Below are 23,798 nucleotides of genomic sequence, written 5' to 3' on the forward strand. Positions count from 1 at the left end.
CTTCCCGTGAAAGCGAGAATCGATTACAAGGTCGCCACACTTTGTCATCAGTGTATATATAACAATGAAATGCCCTTGTAACTTAGCGAACTGATTACTCCATATGTCCCACAGAGAGCCCTGCGCTCAGTGGTGCCACGTTTCTCCCTCAAAAGCTACGGTCTGCGGGCTTTTTCAGTGCACGGACCAAAGGTTTGGAACTCACTCCCCATTGATCTCAGACAGACAACAAGCTACACCACTTTTAAGAAGAACATTAAGACCTATCGGTTTAAAACTTTTTAAGATTAATTTGCATTTGAGCTGTCGTGTTTGTGTTTGCAATGTTATTGCAGCGCCTTGAGCCTACATTTTGTTTGTTAACAGCACTTTATAAATAAAATGTATATATATATATATATATATATATATATATATATATATATATATATATATATATATATATATATATATTGTTATAAACTTGGTGGTGGCACAGATGGGGGTAGTGGTGTGAGTGTAGTCAGCCGACGCAATTCGCCCCAGGCCAGCGCTAGACGAGCGGTCAACCGTGACGAGCTACGACGGTCAACCGAGTCGAGTATCAACAGGACGGTTCGGGAAGGATCGCCGTCGTGAACAGAGCTCATGAGCGTCACGAGAGTTGTAGTCATCTGACCACCTAGAAACGTCGAGCGGCGTTCTGTCCGGTTCGAGAAGGCCAGTAGGGACCCTATATAAAGAGCGGAGGTGTCGCAGTCAACACAGTCGAGAAAAGGGGCTCAATACAGCAAGGTTCAGAAAGCGGGTTCACGACAGGAGTTCAGAACACGGTCGACTACAGCACAGTTCAGCGGTGTGGTTCTGTACGGAGCATTACGACGGTTCAGTGCGGAGTACTGTCAAGTACAGTTGAGACGAACGGCGTCTTGATCTTGGTCTGTGATCGAGTCCGACACAACGAGCCCAAGTGTGTGAAGTCAGTCCTGAACTGTTGAACACAGTGCAAGCCCGGAACGAGACGGAGAGGCCAGTGCAAGACTTGATACGGCGGAACGGTGTTATCGGAGAGATATTTGTTATCGCAGAGCTATTTGTACTGTTCTACGTGCTGCCAATTGTACAGTATTGGCTGTTATTTATTCAACTTACGTTACGTTACTTCGGAGCTCTGAGTTGTCAAGTTCTTTAAGTTGGTGGTGTAAGGTGCAGTTTGCAGAGAGCCTGGATAGTGAGATTCGTAACAATATATATATAAACTGTATCATAGCTTATATAGATATAGATAGATATATTTGCTGAGCAGAGTTCGTACAGAGGTTAGCTTAATGTAATTTTTATTTCAAAAGATCTGAGGAGATACCATCGCATCCACGGGCTTTGCCAGGGGCCATGTTGTCTATGGCTTTGTTAGGTTCTATTAGGGTCAATAACTAATTTCTTGTGGGTAATTGGTTGATACCGTTAAGGGCTGGGGCAGAGACTGAGCTTGTTGTAGCGTAGAGTTTGGAGTATGTTCTACTCATCTTTGAATATGTTCGCTCTTGTCTGTAATAATTTCCCCAGTGGTTGATTTGAGAGGTGCTGATCTGTTTTGGGAGGTACCGAGAGCCTTTTCGATTCCTTCATACATCCCTCTTATGTTGCCTGCTTGAGCTACGAGATGATTATTCTCACTAAGCTCTACCCAGTATTCATTAGCAAAGATCCATGCTGTTCTCTTCCAAAGATGTCCAGGTAAGTCTTTTGTATGGTGGACTTGAGGTGTTCCCATTTTTCTGTTGCTGTATTTCCAGAAGCAATTTTGTAGAAAAAGATTCCGCTACCTGTATCTGGAGGGTGGCACATCTTGCTTACATCCGATTGGGGTCTTCCAATCTTCTTAGTATGGTGGATATTTTTATGGAGAAATATTGATCTTACAACATATCAAGGCGTAATCTTTGTCACAGTCTGCACTGCGATAGGACCTGACAAGCTTGACAAATTTTAAGCACTTGTGTCTTACCATGATTAGATCTAGTTGGTGCCAGTTTTTGGAGCGAGGATGCTGCTAGGATACTCTGTGCTGTGGTTTAGTCTTGAAATAGGTATTAGTGAAACAGAGGGAGTGTAGAGAGCAGACCTCGAGAAGCTTTTGTTCATTTTTATTTACTTTTTCCACATCAAAACGCCCAATACAGCTGCCCCACGCAGAGTTGTCAGATCAACGATTGCATTGAGGTGGTCTAGAATGATAACATGTTCAGTATTTGGGATCTCACTGAGAGAAAATGAAAGATTTTCATAGAACATGTCTTTGGCCTTTAGTGTAGAACTCAAAGAAGAAGCATAGGCATTTATCAAAGTCACGTGTCCAATAGATGTGTTAAGGCGTAGTGACAAGTCTTTAGATGTTGGCAAGAAGGTGATGTGTCACAGGACACGCGGGACGCTAAAATCGTTACCTTGTACAAGAACAAGGTGACAGAGACTGCAACAATTACACTAGAATTTCTCACATAAATATTGCAGGCTCGAGTGATACTTTCCAGGCTACAAAAACTCGCTGATCGGATCTATCCAGAATGTCAGTGCCGTTTTTGCTAAGGGAGATCCAAAATTGACATGATTTTCTTCAGTAGAAAAAAAAAAAAATTAAAAACAAGAAGAAAATGTCAGGCGAGCGATCACTAGATGCCTGACTCACTATATAAGAAGAGAAAAAGAGGTTCATTCTTATGTGCATATTGATCGTTTTTTAACTCTGAGCTTCAATTCCTACAACTCTTACTGGAAGCAATCATTGATGTAGTTTTTTTAGCAGATAAATTTGTAGCAATCCAATCGAAAAAAAAATTCTTTAGTTCAACAACCAACAAAGTACTGTAGATGTCAGTTTCAAAATATTGGCGTATCTGATGATTTTCCAAAAGGAGACATTCAAACAGAAATACTATGACTGAGAAAGGATCTAAAGGCAACAAACGTTATTCTTTAATAAACTAAAAAATCGACATTGCATGATTCATATGCCACGAAGACCTTAGAAAATATCTCTAAATCACTTAACAAAGCCTTCAACCGTTTCTTACCATCTGCTTATCTATAGCGTCTAGTGTGAAAAAGGATTAAAATTAAAATTAAGAACTGTTGAGACAAACAAACAGAAGAAACTTTCACTAAGTGGAATTTTATTTTAAAAAATGAGATCATTACTGGCATTAACATCATGCTAATTATACGTTATTAAGTTTAAAATTCAGGAAAAAAACAACAACATTGTAATTGATTTATGGTTGCATTTTTGTAAAATTGAACTAAAGAAGACAATGTCAGCGATTCCAAAGATTAAGGATGCGTTCAGAGTTTCACATGACTACGTAAACACAGTGAACCGTAGATAAATTGTAATAAACAACTGATTTTAAAATTTAATAGACACTCATTTTATTTTTGAACAATCAAATAACGTAGGTAATTATAAACTATATGTGTTACAGCGCAACAAACAAACGAAAAGAAAAAGGATTTTTTTAAATGGGTGGGGGGAGGGCGGGGGTGACACCCTGAGCTGACCGCACCGGGTGACACCCACTCTAGTGACGCCACTGACTAAAGGAAATCTTTTTTTTTAAACGAAATTTTTTTTTTTTTTGAGGATTTGAATAAGAGATTGACCCTTTACAAAACAATTAGATCAATTAGATATTCATTATAAGACATCAGCAGGTTCGCATTTAATTTCACATTCACTTTCACCTATCCTTTGGTCTGCTGGACCGCTGGGGCACCACACAAGATCTGTCAACCTTCTTTCTCCATTCTTCTCTGTCATTTGTCTTTAATATAATTTAATGGGCAATGTAGGACTAATGCGTTTCGTTTCTTTGATTAAAAAGTAGAATCATAAATTGGGCCGGAAGTGCCTTTTTTCCTTATATATCTTTGCATTTTTCAGTTCTCTTTTTTAATTAAACTGACATTATTATGCTATAATTTTAAGTGTGCCTGATAGAGAAAAACAATTCTGCACAAAAATACGGGTAGTTGGTATAAAACCCGATAGAGGCTATAAAAAGAAAAGACCTGAAACTAGCGCATGACATTACACATTTACAGTACTTTATTTGATGAGTCTTTCACCCAAGATCTGTTTTGTGTTTTTTAGGACTAGCTTATTTCAAGTACCCGGCATTTTTCGATACACAATTTCATACACAAAATAATTGTTGAAAAAAAAATGTAGTCATTTTAAACTTTAAATGATAAGTTAAAAAACTGTTATTCTAATCAATTTTGAATATTTTTTTGTTATGAATGTCACTGTATAATTTGTGTCTGTTTTTTAGTAAGTAAAGGGGTCGTGTTTTCTCCTTATGTGTATACCTGATTTCTCCAAGCAGCCTTTGTAAAATATTGGCCCAAAATAATGCTATGTTTATAAATAAAATATCGCATGGCTGCATAATGATTAACGTACGTGCTAGTTAAATATATTTTATTTTACTTTGTAATTAAAAACAACTGTATAAATAGACGTAATTTTCATTTTTTTTCTGTAAGACAAAGCCATATGGCACATTTTCGTTTATACCCTTATTCTAAAAAGGAATAATAAATAGAATTATACATTTAAAATTATCACTAAGTATTTTTATTTTTAATATTTATGAAAGTCTAACTGATAAGATTATAAAGAGAGTTTGTGTTTTTGCAAATGTACACAAGGTACATATTGTGTTAGTCCATCTCTTCCAATTGTTTAGAAATGAGTGTAAAAAAGGTAGGCTTCGATTATTATTACTTTTCTTGTATTTTAACGTATTGTTACAAATGAACAGTGATAGGTAGAGGTCAACGTATGACCCCGGCGAGATGACACAGCAGCGAGTGTCCTCTGGAATCTACATGTACAAACAAAGACAGGATGTGACGTGCCCTCACGTGTTGTTCCAGGGGACGAACAGATCTAAGTAGGGGGACAGTTACTAATGAATAGTGACAGATAGAGGTCACTACGTGTGACCCCAACTTGATGACACTGCAGCCGATGTTTTCTGGAATCTACATGTATAAACAAAGACAGGATGTGACGTTTCCTCACGTGTTATTTCAGAGGATACTAGCCGTGTTTGTGCAACTTTGGACAAGCGATTAGGGACTCTATATAAGCCAGAGAGTTAATGTTAAAGTCAGTCGTATGGAGTCGTATGGAGTCGTGAGTGAGCCGTTACAGTCGATACAGACTATGTAAGACGTGTGCGGCTCTGTGGAAGAGAAATGTGTACGACTCGGTGCAAGTTAACTAGGGTAGAGTTAACTGGAGTGGACTACTGTCGTTAAAGTCTATACAGCGAACTACAGTGGACTTGAGCCGTTACATTCGATACAGTCGATGTAAGACGTGTGCGGCTCTGATTCGGTAGACTTGAGTACGACTTGGTTCAGCTTTGGGAGACCTGGAGCGACACTGGGAAGTGTGTCGTTGGTCTGTTCTGTGGAATACGGCTCGATGCAAGTTGAGATAAGAGGAATTGCAACGAAGTGAAGAGATGCAGTGCAACGAAGTATAGCTAACTGTAAACTGACAGATATTGTACAGTCTTCTACGCTACATGTTACAGTAATGTTAGAGTTAATAGTCATTAAAGTTATATGAAACTGAAAGTTTAGTCGTCAAGTTCTTTACAGTGTTTTTATTTGTGTGCCTACTAATACTTCTAGCCAGAAGATTCAGAAATACGTAACAATTGGTGTCAGAAGTGGGATCTTTCTGGCTAGAATGTATTCCTACAAACTTCTTAATGAGCTTGACATGAAAGAACTTAGACAAGAGCTTCGAGAAAGAGGTCTACAGCTTAACGGAAATAAGGAAACGCTAACAGCACGTCTCAGACAAGCCCTGTTGGAGGAAGATGAGAATCCGGACACTTGCCAATTTGAAATCAAACCTAATACGATGGAGCTCCTGAGAACTTTGCAATACAAAATGAACTCGGTGAAAGAGAGCATTAAGAAGATAGAATCAGAAATCAACACCAGATTTTCTTCATTTAACCAGTTGATCAAAGCCATGAATGAAAATGAACAAATAGCTACCACGCCCAACAAGACAGAAGAACAAACAAATACGATAAAAGATCAAACGAGAATCATGATGAACGAGCTGCTGAACACCCAGCAGTATCAGATTGAGTCGACTGATGAAAGAGCTACACCGTTGATGAACAGCGAACAATTGTCCAACCAAGGATGTGGCAATACAGACAATTACGATAGGGATGCTGGTGATGGTTGTGCTGTCTGTGACTGTGATAGCAAACCAAACGAATGTGGCCCACAAGAAATGAAAAGAGACGATAGCTGTTACTATTTCAACGAAAAGCAGAATGAGAGCGCTGAAGAAACAATAGAAGAGACCTATAGTTTGACCGAAGCTTTAGCTATAGATAAACTTGATATGATTACCTCAACCAGCCAGACAGATCAAGACAACGTTGGGTCTGCGTCCAAGCCTGTTGCTGTGGGCCTTAAAGACTTCTGTCTATCTGCCAGTGTCTACGAGAGGAACTCGAAGCTTGATTATTGCACCCATGTGTTTGACAAGAACTGTACGTACGTAGCTTTACAAGAAGACTGTGAATGCCAAGAAATACCCCAGCAAGGTCTGGACTTAACAGAAGCATGTCCAGCTGTCAAGATCAGCGCGAGAAGCCCTGGCGAAAGTCAAGGAAACACAATAGAATCTGATGCTGAAGTTGATGGACCTTTGCACGTTGAATGTTATCAACCTGCCCCACAGGCGAGTGCTCCAGACTCGGATGAAGGTGATGACGTGTTTGACACCTTGCCTTCAAGTGGACTTGCAGCTCATTCGCAAAGCACCCATCGAAGAATAATGCTGAAGCAACTTGTTAGATCAACAGTCTTGATGACTACAGCTATGAAATGCAATGCCTTCCTATGTGCTAAGTCGCTGCCATCAGCATTGATCGACAGGAAAGCAAGACAACGACAACGACATCAACGCAACCGAAGAAATATCAAATGGAGGGGGCGGAGAAAGCGACACATGCAGAGTGCAACGTGGATGGCCCCAACAAGATCAAGATACAAGAACACCCCTTCTCCCACTGATAGACCCCCACCTGCACTGATAAAACTCCACAGCCCATATTGTTAGAAAACAAGCCCACCACTTCTCCCACTGATAGACCCCCACCTGCACTAATGAAACTCCACAGCCCATGTTTTTAGAAAGATTCTGTCCGGAACCATCAGACCAAAGAAGAAAGCCTTACGAATCAGTTAAAAGTGTGAAGCCACTAATGAATAATCTAAGAACATTCCTCATGAGAATAGGTTGATGAAGTATAACAGAGGTTTTAGAAGAACGCTAATTAAGTCAGAAGCAAGAAGGACAGAAAAGAAGTAGTTTAAGATGTCAGAACTGTAGTGAGTAACCATCTGTGACAGAACTGTACAAGAAGATCAACCCAACAGGCATCGTACAAACCCAAAGTCAGTTGCTGTTGTAAGAAGAACATGTGAATATTGCTGTACTGTAATGAACCTGGTCATCTCTGAAGAAGCTCTGGAAAAAGCCTAACCCATCTGTAAAAAGATGCTTGAAAATGTAAAACTCAGCCAGTGAAGCACGAACTCGTTAGAATGCTGATGAATTTTCTCGACAAGAGTGCCCAATGTCGTCATCTGAAGGTCGATGTTTCCATACCAAGATTGATGAAAACATTTGTTAGGAACTGCTGAAAAATGAGGATTTGGCTCCCATTCTTCTATGGAAAGAAGATGGACAACTGCCAGATTGAAAGAACATCTCTGAGAAGGGGGCAACCACCAAAGCTTCCTTGATCGTCGATCGATTTTATCAGTATCATGGTGAAGTAGAATCTGTTCGGGACGAACAGATCTAAGAAGGGGGCAGTGTTACAAATGAACAGTGATAGGTAGAGGTCAACGTATGACCCCGGCGAGATGACACAGCAGCGAGTGTCCTCTGGAATCTACATGTACAAACAAAGACAGGATGTGACGTGCCCTCACGTGTTGTTCCAGGGGACGAACAGATCTAAGTAGGGGGACAGTTACTAATGAATAGTGACAGATAGAGGTCACTACGTGTGACCCCAACTTGATGACACTGCAGCCGATGTTTTCTGGAATCTACATGTATAAACAAAGACAGGATGTGACGTTTCCTCACGTGTTATTTCAGAGGATACTAGCCGTGTTTGTGCAACTTTGGACAAGCGATTAGGGACTCTATATAAGCCAGAGAGTTAATGTTAAAGTCAGTCGTATGGAGTCGTATGGAGTCGTGAGTGAGCCGTTACAGTCGATACAGACTATGTAAGACGTGTGCGGCTCTGTGGAAGAGAAATGTGTACGACTCGGTGCAAGTTAACTAGGGTAGAGTTAACTGGAGTGGACTACTGTCGTTAAAGTCTATACAGCGAACTACAGTGGACTTGAGCCGTTACATTCGATACAGTCGATGTAAGACGTGTGCGGCTCTGATTCGGTAGACTTGAGTACGACTTGGTTCAGCTTTGGGAGACCTGGAGCGACACTGGGAAGTGTGTCGTTGGTCTGTTCTGTGGAATACGGCTCGATGCAAGTTGAGATAAGAGGAATTGCAACGAAGTGAAGAGATGCAGTGCAACGAAGTATAGCTAACTGTAAACTGACAGATATTGTACAGTCTTCTACGCTACATGTTACAGTAATGTTAGAGTTAATAGTCATTAAAGTTATATGAAACTGAAAGTTTAGTCGTCAAGTTCTTTACAGTGTTTTTATTTGTGTGCCTACTAATACTTCTAGCCAGAAGATTCAGAAATACGTAACAGTATATTACTAATTAATTAGTAGTTGAAAGATAGGCAATCTATCTCTGAGTACCCGCACCAATTTTTTTTTATTTCACAAAAAAAAAAGCACTGTATATATTACTTTCAGCCGACATGCCGTATTATTAACAACACCTATATAACATTTAATATTATATATAAACGAAGCGGATATTCGAAACAAAGTTTTCATTGCCGGAAGTGGTAATAAATGTAAACAGCCCACTACCTACTACCTATAAAATGCTTCCTAATGACATGCGTCTCAAATAACCTCTGACAACCAGTCCAACTCCTGGCCTTCACGTGTGGCTCGGATATTGAGTCTTTCGGAACTGTTCTAACCCTCAAAGGCGAATAACTGGCTCCTGAACCAGTAAACTTCGGGCAGGGCAGGAGGAGCTCGTTAGCCAAGGAGAAGGAAAACTCTGAAATTTCGTTTATACCCTTATTCTAAAAAGGAATAATAAATAGAATTATACGTTTAAAATTATCACTTTCAGCTATACCCAATCATGGGAAAAGCTTCGGGAGTCAACCCTGAGGAAAAATCAGGAGCTGGCGACTTTAAGGTGATTTGCAGCATCAATAGCTACACTCTGACAGAACCTGCGACGCCCTTGACCCGAAACTGTGTCGGCTCTGCCGTTCCTTTGGGTACATCAGCTGCGTGGAGAGGGAAACTGATATGTATGTGTGTGGTCGACATTGTTCCGACCACAGCTAATGCCCAAGCATTCATCTCATTTCCATGATAGTCCCTTCGCAACTGAAGGTGGCTATGGTAGTAGTAGTAGTAGAATATTCGCATTTGTATGTGTGTTTAATCTGATATTAAATATGAAGGTCGCAGCTTAGGTTGCGTAGCTACATGAAATACTGCACTCCTAATTAATTATTATTAAATATTAAGGGATATGTTATTGCAACTAAACAATATATATGTCAGTCGCAAATAGCCCAATTTTTATGTAAAAGAAGTTACGATAACACATACACCTAGGCCTATATAATTTCCGGAAATTATTGTTGGCATAGAGATTACTAACTACTGGGTTGTTGTTGTTGTTTTTTTTGTATGAGCTCTGTTGCGCAATTGTTTACTGTTGTTTCTTTTGCATTATCAAACGTGTTTTGTTAAGCTATATATATATATTCCCTTACCGGTATATACTAGAGTCTATATCTCAACATTATTTTACTTCAACGTCATCATCTTCTGTTTTGAAGTCACATCTGTTATTTAAAAGATTATATAGATCTAATGGATGTAAACAGTTTTCTAGACTTAAGCTTAGTACAACTTCGAGAAGAATGTAAAAAAAGAGGTGCCAAGATAGCTGGAAGAAAGAAAGATCTGATTGACAGGTAATCTCACTTATTGAATTATAAATATTATTAAATATTATGTTGGTTTATATAGATATTATAGTTTAAATATTTAGATATAAACCAATGACTTGGCAGAATTTAAGTCATTGGTTAACATGCATGACTACATTGACTAAATCTATGTGGTATGAACGTAAACATATTCTGTTTTGAAGTAACGTCTGTGTTTTATAAGATGAGTTATATCAAAATTCTCATTAAATTATGAAGTATCCTGTTAATTTAATAGATCTGCTTATACAATTATCAATGAACATATTGAGAAAATCACCAGTGATACTTTTTGACATGACATCACTTAACTTCAGTGTCAATTTGCTCTATTGGTATAAATGCATGTGATAGTACTTCTATGATAATTTCCTCATTTTTATTTTTTAATTATTGGCAGGTATTTTTCGATATATTAAAATATTTTAAACCATCATCCAAGCTATATTTATTAGGGTTTTAAATGTAAATAAAGAAGACAATTATGAAATTGTGGTTCTAGATATATTTGTTATTTTTTCAGACTAAATGCCTATGAAAGAAACTGTAATTTTGGAAGAAAAGTAGATGATACTGACTATGGTTACTCCATGTGCATTCCCAATTTAAATTACATTGATGTGAATTCAGAAACAATTTTTTCCTGATGTCACAGAAAGATCATATTTGGACCAGTTCAATGCACAAATCAGCAAAACTGCAAAATTACTTAATGATGAAAGGTAATTTACTTTGAATACTATTAACACTATTCTATGTTATTATGTTGGAACTGTTTATTCTCATCTTTAAATAGAAATGTTAGTATTAGAATGCTACCACACTAATACTTTTGCCATGTAAATTGTATTGTCCTACCCTACCAAAGCCCAAAAAATATATATACACACACACTTATAAATAAATAAATAAATAAACAAACAAACAAACAAACAAACAAACAAACAAACAAAGAAAGAAAGAAAGAAAGAAAGAAATAAATAAATAAATAAATAAAGAAAGAAAGAAAGAAATAAACAAATAAACAAACAAACAAACAAACAAACAAATAAATATATATATATATATATATATATATATATATATATATATATATATATATATATATATATATATATATATATATATATATATATATATATATATATACAGAGAGAGAGAGAGAGAGATTGGAAAGATGTTACTGGTATATGTTTAAAGAAAAAATGAAACTGTATATTGTTTAATACATTTTTACTTTATTTTTCTAAAATTAGGTACATTGTGTTTTTGAAACATGGAGATTCTGACAGCTATGTATTTTTTAAAGCAGCAATATTCGCCCAAATGAAGAAAGTAAAGTATCTAACAGATTAAAAAATGGACGAAAATGGCATAATATTTGAAGCGCAATATCAGCAATGTGAGTGTCCAGTTGGCATGGGTCCAAATGCACACTGTAAACACATACAAGTGATACTCTATGGACTAAGTATATATAACAAGGATAAAGAATTGAAAATTCAGCTAATATGTACAGAAAAATTACAACTATTCCATGTAGTAAAAAAACATACAGGTTCACCTGTAAAAGCAGAGTCTTGGAAACTTTTGGTTCCAGACAATATAATCTATGATCCCCGCACATACAAAATGCCTAAGGAAAATTATAATTCATTTTTTAGAAACATTTGGATGTCTGCTAAAGATGTCCCACAAAGCCCTTTTTTCCAAATATATGAGCCTGCCAATATTTGTGCTTATGTCAATGACCATGAGTACACTAAAGTTCCTTTAATGGATATTTATTTTAAAAGAAAAGTATAGGCCTTTAAGATGATACAAATGAGGATATTATTAAAATAAAAAAGAAAACTAGAGGACAGTCATTAAATAAATTATGGATTGAAGAAAGACTAAAAAGGGTTCAGTCATCAATTTTTGTTAGTATTTGTAAGGCAAGAGATATAACTGTATTGGATAATTTAGCATTAAAATGTCTGAAAAAGGTTAAATTAAAAACTAGTGCAATTAAACATGGGCATAAATATGAAGCCACTGCTATCAAAAAGTATAAATTGTATAGTGGCCTTGAAGTACAAAGATGTGGAATTTTCATTTCTTATCAATTTCCATTTTCGGGATCTTCTCCTGATGGGATTGTTAAATTGCCAGATGGCACTATGGAAGTAATTGAAGTTAAATGTCCATACGTGGCAAGGGAAAAATGCATTGATGTAACTACTGTGCCATACCTATGTGTCACAGATGAGGGAATTTCTCTAAAAAAAAAGTCATAATTATTATTACCAAGTTCAAGGTCAAATGTTGTGTACAAAAGCTAAGATTGTTACATATATTACCTTCACCTTGTAATATTTTAAAATCATAACCATACATAGAGATGATGAGTTCATCAAAATAATGGTAGACAAAATAGTTTTATTTTATGAAAATCACTTTTAAAATGTTTTGCTACAGTCAAATTTCTTCAAATCAAGTTTTGATTGATTTTTTACTATTGTAACTTTGCAATTAAAACTTCCAACTGTCATCATGCATGTACCAGGTTTTAACCCTGCTGTTTTGAAGAAACATCCAAACATAGGAAATGTTTTTTTTTTTATTTCTAACAATGCAAAATCAATGTATTTTGAAAAATTAACCCAAGTAATAAAAACATTCTGAACTGTATAACTAGAAACATTAAACATTCTTGCTACTTCAGCTATAGGAAAATAATATGTCTTAGCCTAACAAGCATTAATAAAAAATGGTCAACACTACTCAAACAATCACAAGATTGTGAATAAATGTATTTCAGATTATATACACTTGGACCAAGAGAATGAAATACTGTTAAAAAATTTGATGCAGTCTCCAACCCAGTGTAATGATTAATAATAGAATCTTGATTTTTAATTTTTTCAAGCACTAATTTTCACATGTTCTTCAATATTTTATCATGACAAAGTGGATAACTATCTTCAGGAGATGCACTGAAAATAATATCTGTATTATCACATGTATAATTAAAAACTTGTTCTGATCCAACGACTTGCTCTTCCGTTACCACATTATTTGAATTAATAATTTGTTCTGATCCAATGACTAGTTAGATATTAGCACATCCTCTGAATTAATAACTGCATCTGATTTAATGAAGGCTTCATCATTCATTTGTATAGAATTTACTTGACAGCATGTAGATATTTCTTCAGTGTTCATTTGTTCGCAACATTTTCTTTCTGTTCTTCTTTTTGTCCAAAGTCCATTTAAATACAGAGGGAATGGCTGTCTTTTTCAGTTTACTATATATTCTATTTAGTGCTGAAAAATAGTATATAAATTAGATAGATATATATTTTTAATAGAAATAATGTGCAAATGATTAATTTTATATCATGTACAGATTATTCTATGTCAATGTCAAAAACTGTTTTTATAGATTTAAATTAACTTTCCATATCTCACTAACAAAAATGACAAGTGAAAATAAATTGATTTTAAACTTCAAATATTGTTTTTCTTAATTATTTTTTAAATTCAAATTTATGATATGAAGTAATGGATTCCTCATTGGGGATTTTGAAAAATAAAAAAAAAGTTTGCTTTTTTAGCTATCCAGTTAAAATTATATTATTAAAATTTAGGAATCTATAAATAATAATTTATATTGTTGTTTATGTGATAATTAAAATTATAATTACATTGTTGGCAATAAAATACACAATACTTACATTAATAAATTTTTTACTATCTTCCCATTTCTACAGCGATATGAACAATTTTTGAAAGAAGTAGCTATAAAACATTAAAAAATGTTAACAAAATACAAATTTAACATGAAAAAATAATTCTGTTATAAACATAATTTAAATTTGATAAAAAAAAATGTTAAGAATTAAAATTTGTAAATTCAAATGCATCAAGGGATAATTTTTTTTTTTAATTTACAATTGCAAATTAAATTAACTAACAATAGATGTTGATACTATGCCATTTTCTAGTTACATTTTGATATTCGAAGAATTTAAGTGTTAAAATTTGTTTCTAAATATATATAAATGCAAGTAGTAAATGTATGGAGTATATGAGAATTTTATTATTAATTATAAACTTGTGTACACATTAATTACATCCTTACTCTAAAATTTATATAAACGTATTATTTGAAAGATTAAAAATAAAATATTCTTTAGAAGATCATTATAAGGGCATGTTATAAAAATTTTGTTTAGAAGAATTATTTAAAAAATATGTATAAGAAAAAAACAGGTAATTTAAAAATGTGCAGTTGTTAATTTAAAATTAAAATAACTTTTTTTTCATATAAAACTTAATATAAATAATACATAAATATTAAATAATAAATAATTTATATGCACCTACCAGTACAGTAGTCTTCTTTAACAAAGTGTCTCTTGCAAATCTTTGTAAAACAGAACCTACCTAAATAAATAGTAACTAGAAATCAAATACCTAAATTTATTGAAGTATATATAGGTCTATGGTTTTATATTATATAACCTTCGTAACTTCTTCTATAGAGAAATGACTTTTTATAATTTCTTTAACTGAAAAAATGGGCTATTCGCGTCTGACACATATATAATTTTTATGTGCAGCAACAAAGCCCATTACGATGTTCTTTATGAAAATATTGATACCGGACTTTTTAACTGTCTGGGTGAACCACTTCGGGGCCGATTTTGAGTTTGTGTCTCCACACAAACTGTCTTTGTAACCTTGTTTATTTCTAGAATCTTTTTAGCTTTTTTATGAATATTTGTCTCAAACAGCTTCCCAAATGGGGTTTGTATTTTGCCAATGATTTTACCAGCAGCAATTAGGATTCTATGAAGTTTTTAATATTTTTAATGCTCAGATTGCCATACCAGGCAGTGATATTAAAACTTAAAATATTGCAGATGTGATCATTATAAACATAGCCAAGGCCTTTTCACTAACATTAATCGTGGGCATTTTCCTCAGTAATTGTAATCTTTGCTGCCTCTTTTTGCTGATATAATCAGTATTTGCAGTAAAGTTTAATTTATTGTCTAATATAGTACCAAAGTATTTAAAAGTTTGCACTATTTCAATTGTCTCTCCAGATAGAGATACAATATCATTTTCCTCTTTTCCCTACGAAAATCGATTATCATTTCTTTGTTGTTGTTGTTTTTTTATATTTAATAATAAAAAATTATCTTTACAGTATTTTTCAATGTATTCTATTTCTCTGAAATATTCATTTACATCTGAGCTCTCTGAGAGCATGGAAAGAAGAGCCGCATCATCAGCGAATTTTGTGAAAGAGCAAACGACTATCGGATTGAAAGTCATTGGTGTATAAAATGAACCACAATGGCTATGTCACCGCCCCCTGAACGCCCTTGTGTTAACTATGGGAAAACAGAAGTCATGTTCCAGATGTCACGCAATAAAACATACTCAGCCCCATGATCACCGTAAACGGACAGCCCCTTAACGTGGTAGACCACCTCACATATCTAGGTAGTATAGTATCAAATGACGCCTCACTTTCAAGGGAAGTTGATAACAGTCTGGCCAGGGCTAGTAGCGCTTTTGGACGTCTTCAGGCGAGAGTTTGGCGGAACAAATCGCTCCGCCTGCCTACAAAAATCAATGTCTACCAGGCGGTGGTTCTCTCAACCCTTCTATATGAGACATGGACACTATTCAGAAAACAACTAAGATTTCTTGCGCTCCATCATGGACATACGATGGCAAGACCGCACTACAAACAGCGATGTCCTTGCGAACGCCGGTATACATAGTATAGAAGGACTTCTTATGGTCTGGTGGGTAGGGCACATATCCAGTATGGGAGACGAACGTATGCCAAAGGCAGTTTTTTTTGGTGAGCTAAAAGGTTGTCGACGTAACAGAGGCGCCCCACGGAAACGCTTCAAAGACCAACTTTCCTTAGCTGACATAGAAGAGAGCACCTGGTTGCATGCGGCCTCAGAACGAGACAGCTGGAGGTCACTCACGAAGGCCGCGGGATACACATTCTAGACCAAAAGAAAATCCGCTGCCGAGGACAAACGCAGACGGTGAAAAGGAAATCTAAATCGACCGCCTGCGGACAATGGTTATGCTTGCCTTGGATGTGGCAAAATATGTAGGTCACAGCTGGGGCTGCGCAGCCACGGGAAATACTGCACTCCTCAATAATCTTCGGACTCGAAGACAAGCCTTATTATTATTATTTACCTTAACCTACTGAGGTCGCTGGGTCAAAAATTCGCCCATAATATGGACTAATATTCAACGCTTTCATTTTTTCAATAAGTAAATAAAGTTGTATGGTATTAAATGCTAATGAGAAATGGTGTGACTTTATCCGTAGCCATTCATTATATTGCGCGATTCTTACATTAGACACTACCAAATGTCATGCATGCGCATCACAGAAACTTTCGCGAAGGGTATATCTACTCTTCGCAAAGATAGTTTTTTACTTTAAAAAAACGAATATACAAGATATAGTCTATTCATTTCATTATTTAATAAAATTAACCTTCAAATGTGTGTTTCAAAAACATTTTTACATAAATTCGTTTGCATAGCTGCGAAATGTGACTTTAGCCGCGTTGACATACATTTTAATAGACCCATTTATTTGGCACGCAAACCTAACATGCACTGTATAATTACACTATGATTGGAAAGGCTACATGAGGCTCTATATGGGGGATATTAAATATACTAACATACAATAATTAAGTTAACTTATTTGCCTCATGTTGTTCTACATTTTACTTGTGTAAAAGCGCGGGAAATCGGAAGGGGGTGGTGATGTCAGGCAATGATAAATGGGAAAAGGGTGAAGTGTTAGTCCCTATCTCATTTTAAATAAAAGTGTGTTGGCTGTTGATCTCGTGAGGTTGAAGGGTGCCTGACATGTAAATAAGTTTGTTTTTGATCTGTAGACGGGTGTTTTTTGGCATTGCATTGTTGTATAGCAGTGATAAGATAAGTGGTACCCCTGTGATGTCTGCTATTGAAATGAATAAAGACGGACGTAGAAAAATTAATGGGACATTGGAAATTATGCAAGTAGCATTTCCTAAGACCAGATTCTGACTGAAAAATGGAAGGTTTTGGTTACGCGAATAGTCGCAGCACCACTACTACAAAAGTCATTGAAAGATAAAAATGTGCCATTAGAATTTTCAGGCCAGAAGTATCTCTTTTTTAAATTTGTTTATTCAACTCAACAAACTGTAAATCATTGGCCAAATTTATGTTAGGGGAGAGTTGAAACGGGGAGGGGGGTGCGCAGGGTGTAATAATAAATAATGCTCATGCTGAAAAGCATCAGAGATCCATTCAAATATTTCGATAAAGGGCTGAAAAGTCGATAAATACTCAGAGAGTGTATGTGGGGAAGGGGGTATAAGTGATACTGGTAATCGAACTCACGAGTAAAATATATATTGTTGGGAGGGTAGTGTTATAAAGTGGGCCGTGTCAATTAGATGGAACATAATATAGGCATAATACAATTCATTTTTTAATGGGGGCTGGGGCAGAGTGAAAAGGGCTGGGGAGAGAAAAGTGATATTGAATTAACAGGTCAGATGTGAGTGTGTTTTGGAGGGTAATTTAAAGAGGGCCTTTCCGATTAAACGTACAACGTAGTAGAATACACTGACAAAAAACAAACAAACAACGGTATTGCTAAAATGCGAAAAGTTTTATTGAAAGTATAAAAATAATAAGGGGGAACGGCCAGAGTAGACCTATTATGTGAGAATTATGATTTACTTAGTAAAAATGGCCCAAAAAAAAACCAAATAGCCTATTAAATATATAGTCAGATAGTGTTAATGACTATTTGTTAACGCCGAGAGGTGGGGGCGGAGTGATACTCGAATTTACGGCTGGTCCAAGTTATTAGTAAGAATAAAGACATTCTTAGAGCACATTTTCGGCAGACTCCGGCTGAGGTGGATCCAGATATCGACCAGCTTCTGAAAACCTTCAAGACACGCTGCAAGACATAAACGACTCGATGCGTGAACAAATGAACAAGATGTCTAACATGATGGGGAACAAGGTGGATTAGACCGAAGTGATAAATTTGTGTCGAAAGCGAAAGTAGGAATAGACTCGTTGACAAAGGAGCAGTTGCCTGTAGACTTGTTAGTGAAGAATTTGCCTGGTACGGACTGTGGCTGCACAAGCAGTGAAGACGGAGACGCTGGGGATTGGAGCGCATTCTGTGACTGTGTTGTGGGCAAGTCTTGTGAGTGTGACTTTCAAGACGAGAAACGTGACAACGATTACTGGACGATCTCAACGGGATGTACCGAATCGAAAGGAAAGAAACAAATGAAGAAATTTTAGAAGTCTGTTATGTGCCTGAAGCTTTTGTTCCTGATGTTCATGCAACGATTACCTCAGTGAGTCGGACAGATCAAGACAACGTTCTGTCTGCGTCCAAGCTTGCTGCTGTGGAACTTAAAGACCTTGTGACAAGTCAAAAGCTTGCTGTCAGAGTCACTCAAATTTATCACAGCATTAATCATTATTTACTATTATTTATTTATTTTATGTTAGTCATTTCCCCGTCCTATCCCCAATTTCTTCACCCGCCCCACCGTTTATTCTCCAGGCTAGACTTAGTCGACCACCCTGGGACAACTAGACCAAGGCTTTCATTTATCTTTCCTTGACCGGGGTAAAGATACACCCAGTCTCTTTGATCTTACCGGCCGGATGTCTGACGGGCGCAGTTGAAGTCACCTCCCCCCCCCCTTCTCCCACGTCTCTCTTTGATCTAGGAGATCACGCGGACCAACACGCCCATTGACCTTTCCAAGGTGCGACTCCCACCTCAAGTCAAATTCACCCACGTGTAAGGTAATTCTTAGCCTAGGACATTTCCTGTTTCCGCCCGTCTTTTCCAGGCCTATATATAAGGTAAATTAAATCAAGCCAGACCCTCTTATTTCTCTATCGCTGAGCAATCGAGTCTGGACTATTTCACTTATTTTTACTCCTAGAGGAATACCTGGTGGTAAGCCGAACTTAATCACAAGTTCCACTTAAATACTTTGTGCATATTTCTCACTGGAGATTATCATGTGTATTTTATTATTTCACTTATATTTAATTAGTGCATTGTGTTTTTCTCACAGTCGTAAGCAGAAATCATAAACATGGCATATGTGTATATTTATGTATTGCATTAATCTATTAATGCTACGTTGCTCGATAGATCGTTTATGCAACCGTGAATATATTTGTACATCTTATTTTATTTCCTTTATCTCGGCTGACCGCCTTGATAATTTTACTAGCGCACTAATAATGCGTCTAGAAAAGAGATATAAATTATCTCCCCTGTAGTGGACTATCTCCCTTGTAGTCATTTTACTTTGACGAGAGTTGCGTCCTTTGAACAGACACCCTCTCCATTCAATCGCGCTCCATTGTTCTCAGCCGACGGTCGTATGTAAACAAACCGTCATGGTCACTGACCATCGTCCATCCCCCCCCCTTTTCTCTCTTCCAACTTGTGTTGTTTATTTGAGATTATTATTTCCCCGTATATGTACATTTTTATATTATTATTTCCCCTTTTATGTACATTTCTATATTGCTACTATCTGCCATCTATTTTCCAAATCCTATTTGTCATCATCTCCTCATTTTAATCAAAAGCAATTTTACCAATCTGACGAATGCACCTCAGTCGAGGGCATCGCTAAGATGCATGAGAGACATGTCCTAACTTGTCTTTATTTATCTGCAGCCTCCTTCAGGTGTCTGCCTATTTACCTGCCTTTGTGCTTAGTGCTATTCAGCACTGCACTTGCCTACTGAGATCTACCCAATTATTTGTTTGGATCACCTGCTTATTTACCTGCCTATTTATTTGGCATTGTCTGCCTAGTCAACTGCCTATCTGTTATTGAGTATCATCTCTCACGTGGATCTACTCAACTCTGCTACTTGGTGCTATCGGCCTTGCCCGCCTAGTCGACAGCCCACCTGTCAACTTATTAGGTGCGACGTCCCTATAGACCCAAATCTGTGCTAGACGTCATAGCTACGGCAAACCTCGGCGGTTGGTCGTTGTGCTGGCTACATGACACCCTCGCTAACCGTAGGCCACAAAAACAGATGAACTTTACATCATTAGCCCTATAGACCACAAGGTCTAAAAGGGGAACTAGTTAGGCCAGGTTCACATCTAACTTTATATTCACTTTCACCTATCCTTCGATCTGCGGGACCGTTGGGGCACTACACAAGATCTGTTAACCTTCTTTCTCCATTCTTATCTCTCATTTGTCTTTGATATAATTTCATTTGAATGTTCTTTCTGAAAATATTGAAGCCTGCCTGGGTGGACCTCTTCGGGGGCCGATTTTGAGTTTGTGTTTCCACACAAACTGTCTTTTGTAACCTTGTTTTTACTAAATTGTTATAATTTCTTAGTAAATAAAGCATTAAAAATATACTTTTTTGCATTAAAATGCTTAATTTGTGTGTTTTTCAATGTTATAACTAATCTGTTTTCACTTAAAGATTGTAAAAAAAAATATATACATTTTTATATAATGTTCCTCGCGGGGCCACTTACTGCTACGACCACTGCCAGTGTACATCTCACAGAATCGATACTATATGGCATTTTTCAAAAATTCTTTTTGCAATGTCTATGTTTGACCGATAGAAATTGATATTTGATAGAAAATATATATTTAATGCAATAATAAATTTTGGGGTTTAATGGGTTAATTTCAAATTAAAGATTAGATTTAGATGTGTATTTATATTTATATATTTGCAGGATTTAGTAAGAAAAAAGGTCCTTGACAAAACAATATCATAGGCCTATGAAATATTTCGAAAAATCAAAAGAATAGTCAGTGTAAATAATATTAGACCCTATTTGTTAAGGAGGAAAGTTGTGTGGTCGGAGGATGTTGAGAAGTGATACTATAATTTACGTCTGATCCAATTCAACGTAATCGATACTAAAATTAGTTGGCCAAAGGAATGTATTAAAGGGGGTGCGTTAAATTTTTAACATTATATTGTTACAAGGAAAAAATTGTCTGTGGACTATGGGCGTAGCCAGGATTTTTTTCCGGGTGGGGGGGTTTGGGGGATTTTTCCGCCCCCTCCCCCCGCGAAAAAAAAATTTATATGTATGTATGTGTGTGTGTGTGTGTACATAATCTTTATTACATTCTGACACTTCATTTTTTCAGAAGACTTTTATTGTGCCCTAGAATAGGTTCTTCCTGGAGTTAGTGGGAAAATTGTAGACTGCCCGAAATAGCCAGCAAAGAGGTCTGGGGGAGCGTTAGGAGGTCTCCAAGATCGGGGCGAAGCCCCGCCGCCAATCACTATTTCTAGTATTGAAAGCCAACAAAATGCATATTTTGAGGTATCTACAGTGCATTTTCCTGCTATTGAAAAGTTTTATTTCAAAAACCTAATGTGCTATTCTTACTGACTTAGACCCTACCGCGCCGTTCGGCGCATTTGCCGTCAAGCTATTTCCACAAAAATCTGTCACTGGTAATGTTTGAAGCCTCTTCCCACCTGCTCTGAAGACCTACATGAATGTGTGGCACCAAGTTGTATTAGGAAGTCATCGCAACTCTTATTATGCGTAATTCATTTTGTCGGAGACCTCATGCGACGCTCTGTCATACTAAGAGGTCGACTCCCAGTTCGGCATAGGAATTCCTTGATTTAGACCCGATCTCTATAACTGACTTCTAAAATCCGTCTTAGGCATTTTTGTTGAGCCACATTTAGTGTTTTTCAATTTCGGCAGATGACTATTCACTGCACTTAATTAATGGAGCTCGGCCACTGGTAGAAATGTGTAAATGCTCTTGAATACGCTCTTGAAATCAGGTGACTGTAGTTTGCTTTTTATTTTCCTCATTTCTATCACATACACTTGCCTTGGCCACGCCACATTTGCCAACTTGCCACGGCAATTGTTGTTACTGATCGTTGACTTGTAGCACCAAACAGCTGGTAGACAGCTGGTAGACAGCTGGTAGACAGCTAAATTGCTTTAGGCGTACTATATCTTAACTTATAAAACTTTAAATAACTTGAATAACTTCCTTGTGAACAATACTTACTATAACTTTATTTGTAATATTGTAAAGTTTCGCACTATCCAGGCTTTCAGTAAACTGCACCACAAAACACAGCCAATCCAAAGAACCTGACAACTCAAGGCTCCAAAGTTACGCAATAGTTTATTGTAAATAAATCACAGCCAAAACTGTACAGTTGGCAACAACATAACACTTTGCCTCTTCCTGGACTTGTACTAAATTCTCTGTTCCGGACCTATTTCTTATTGGTTCTGACTCTGACTTCGACTGGTATTTGTGACGTTGCGAGGTAACGTGAAGTTACTTAACTCTGACACATTCGCTCTTATATAGGGTCTCTATAGGTCTTCTAGAACCGGATGGAACGTCGCTTTACCATTCTGGTTGATCACATGACTACATTCGAAGTGACGTGCCTGCGTACCATTCACAATACAGATCCTTCCCAAACTGGCGTCACGGTTGACAACTCGTCTAGCACTGGTATGAGGTTTTTTACGTCGGCTAAAAACACACACAGCACTACTCTCATTTGTCACCACCAAGTTTTAATAATATAGACAAAATCAACTTGTGAAATAAATAATTTAGACTTTAGTAATAATATTTTTTAACAAAATCTAATTCACTACAATAACACAACCTTTCAGCCTCATGTTCTGGAGTGTTCTTTCCTAACTAAGACCAAATGAGGACAATGCCACCTATGTTGCATCATTCACAATCAATCGCTAACCAACGTCACCATAGAAACACACACACACACTATTAAACCAATGTCTCTATTATTCTATTTAATTTAAGTGTGCTTATCTATCGACCTTTTTGATAGCGCGAGACGATCTGATCTCCTTTCAATTTGCGAGGCGGCCACACGTTCCATCCGGTTCTAGAAGACCGATAGAGACCCTCTCTTTTGTATAGAGTATCTAGACCCTGATCGCACGTCACGCTTGATCTCTGGCCAGGTGTTCTTAAGACCCTTATTTGCAAATAGGTGGAAGGCGCTGATCATACATAATATTCGCCAACAACACACTTTTTGACCCACAGGCACAAACAAACAAACCTAACACTTCTTAGTCCCTAGAATTTCCATAGCGCTAAAATTTCTTGTTAGTTTGACTTGAATTTTATTTTTATTTCTATTATTCAGTGAAACAATCACAATTACAATGACATTGCATAAGTTTTTGGAATCTAATGGACAGTTACATAAAGAAGAACACACCCTTCTTTGGATCATTGTTGCATCCTAGGACAATCTTGGCCCTTCTTTGCATCATTGTTGCATCCTAGGACAATCTTGGCCCTTCTTTGGATCATTGTTGCATCCTAGGACAATCTTGGCCCTTCTTTCACGAATAATCCTTTTCCACATACCGTATAATATAAATTAATATTAATTTTATAATTAAAATAGAGGTTTACTAGTTTGTTTGTATATGTTCTACATGTTTAGGATGTTCCT

The 23,798-nt window shown here is 36.7% G+C and overlaps 2 protein-coding genes and 1 long non-coding RNA gene across 13 annotated transcripts in view; 2 read left to right on the plus strand and 1 right to left on the minus strand.

The window, feature by feature from the left end:
* LOC106068207 (uncharacterized) overlaps positions 1-23,798 on the plus strand; it is a 251,871-nt gene that overhangs the window by 90,523 nt on the left and 137,550 nt on the right. Inside the window, exon 1 of one of the 11 annotated variants that reach the window (XM_056019737.1) lies at positions 21,605-21,633. The exons of the other annotated variants lie outside the window; for them this stretch is intronic. Within the exon in view, the coding sequence (XP_055875712.1) occupies positions 21,620-21,633 (14 nt within the window). The 5' untranslated portion in view covers positions 21,605-21,619. Of the gene's footprint in view, positions 1-21,604; positions 21,634-23,798 lie in introns of those variants that run through there. 11 annotated transcript variants of the gene reach the window in all.
* On the plus strand, positions 420-13,669 carry LOC106073053 (uncharacterized). Its single transcript, XM_056019725.1, has 3 exons — positions 420-10,199; positions 10,738-10,936; positions 11,471-13,669. The coding sequence occupies exon 1, from the start codon at positions 5,744-5,746 to the stop codon at positions 7,142-7,144; it is 1,401 nt and encodes a 466-aa protein (XP_055875700.1). The 5' UTR covers positions 420-5,743; the 3' UTR covers positions 7,145-10,199; positions 10,738-10,936; positions 11,471-13,669.
* Positions 13,394-22,600, minus strand: LOC129924533 (uncharacterized). The gene is made up of 4 exons (XR_008776488.1): positions 22,349-22,600; positions 14,586-14,645; positions 13,934-13,997; positions 13,394-13,523 (listed from the first exon to the last, which is right to left on the minus strand). It is a non-coding gene; the product is annotated as an uncharacterized LOC129924533 (long non-coding RNA).

The sequence above is a fragment of the Biomphalaria glabrata genome, chromosome 2, assembly GCF_947242115.1.
Source record: "Biomphalaria glabrata chromosome 2, xgBioGlab47.1, whole genome shotgun sequence".
In the NCBI taxonomy this organism is placed as follows: Eukaryota; Metazoa; Mollusca; class Gastropoda; family Planorbidae; genus Biomphalaria; species Biomphalaria glabrata.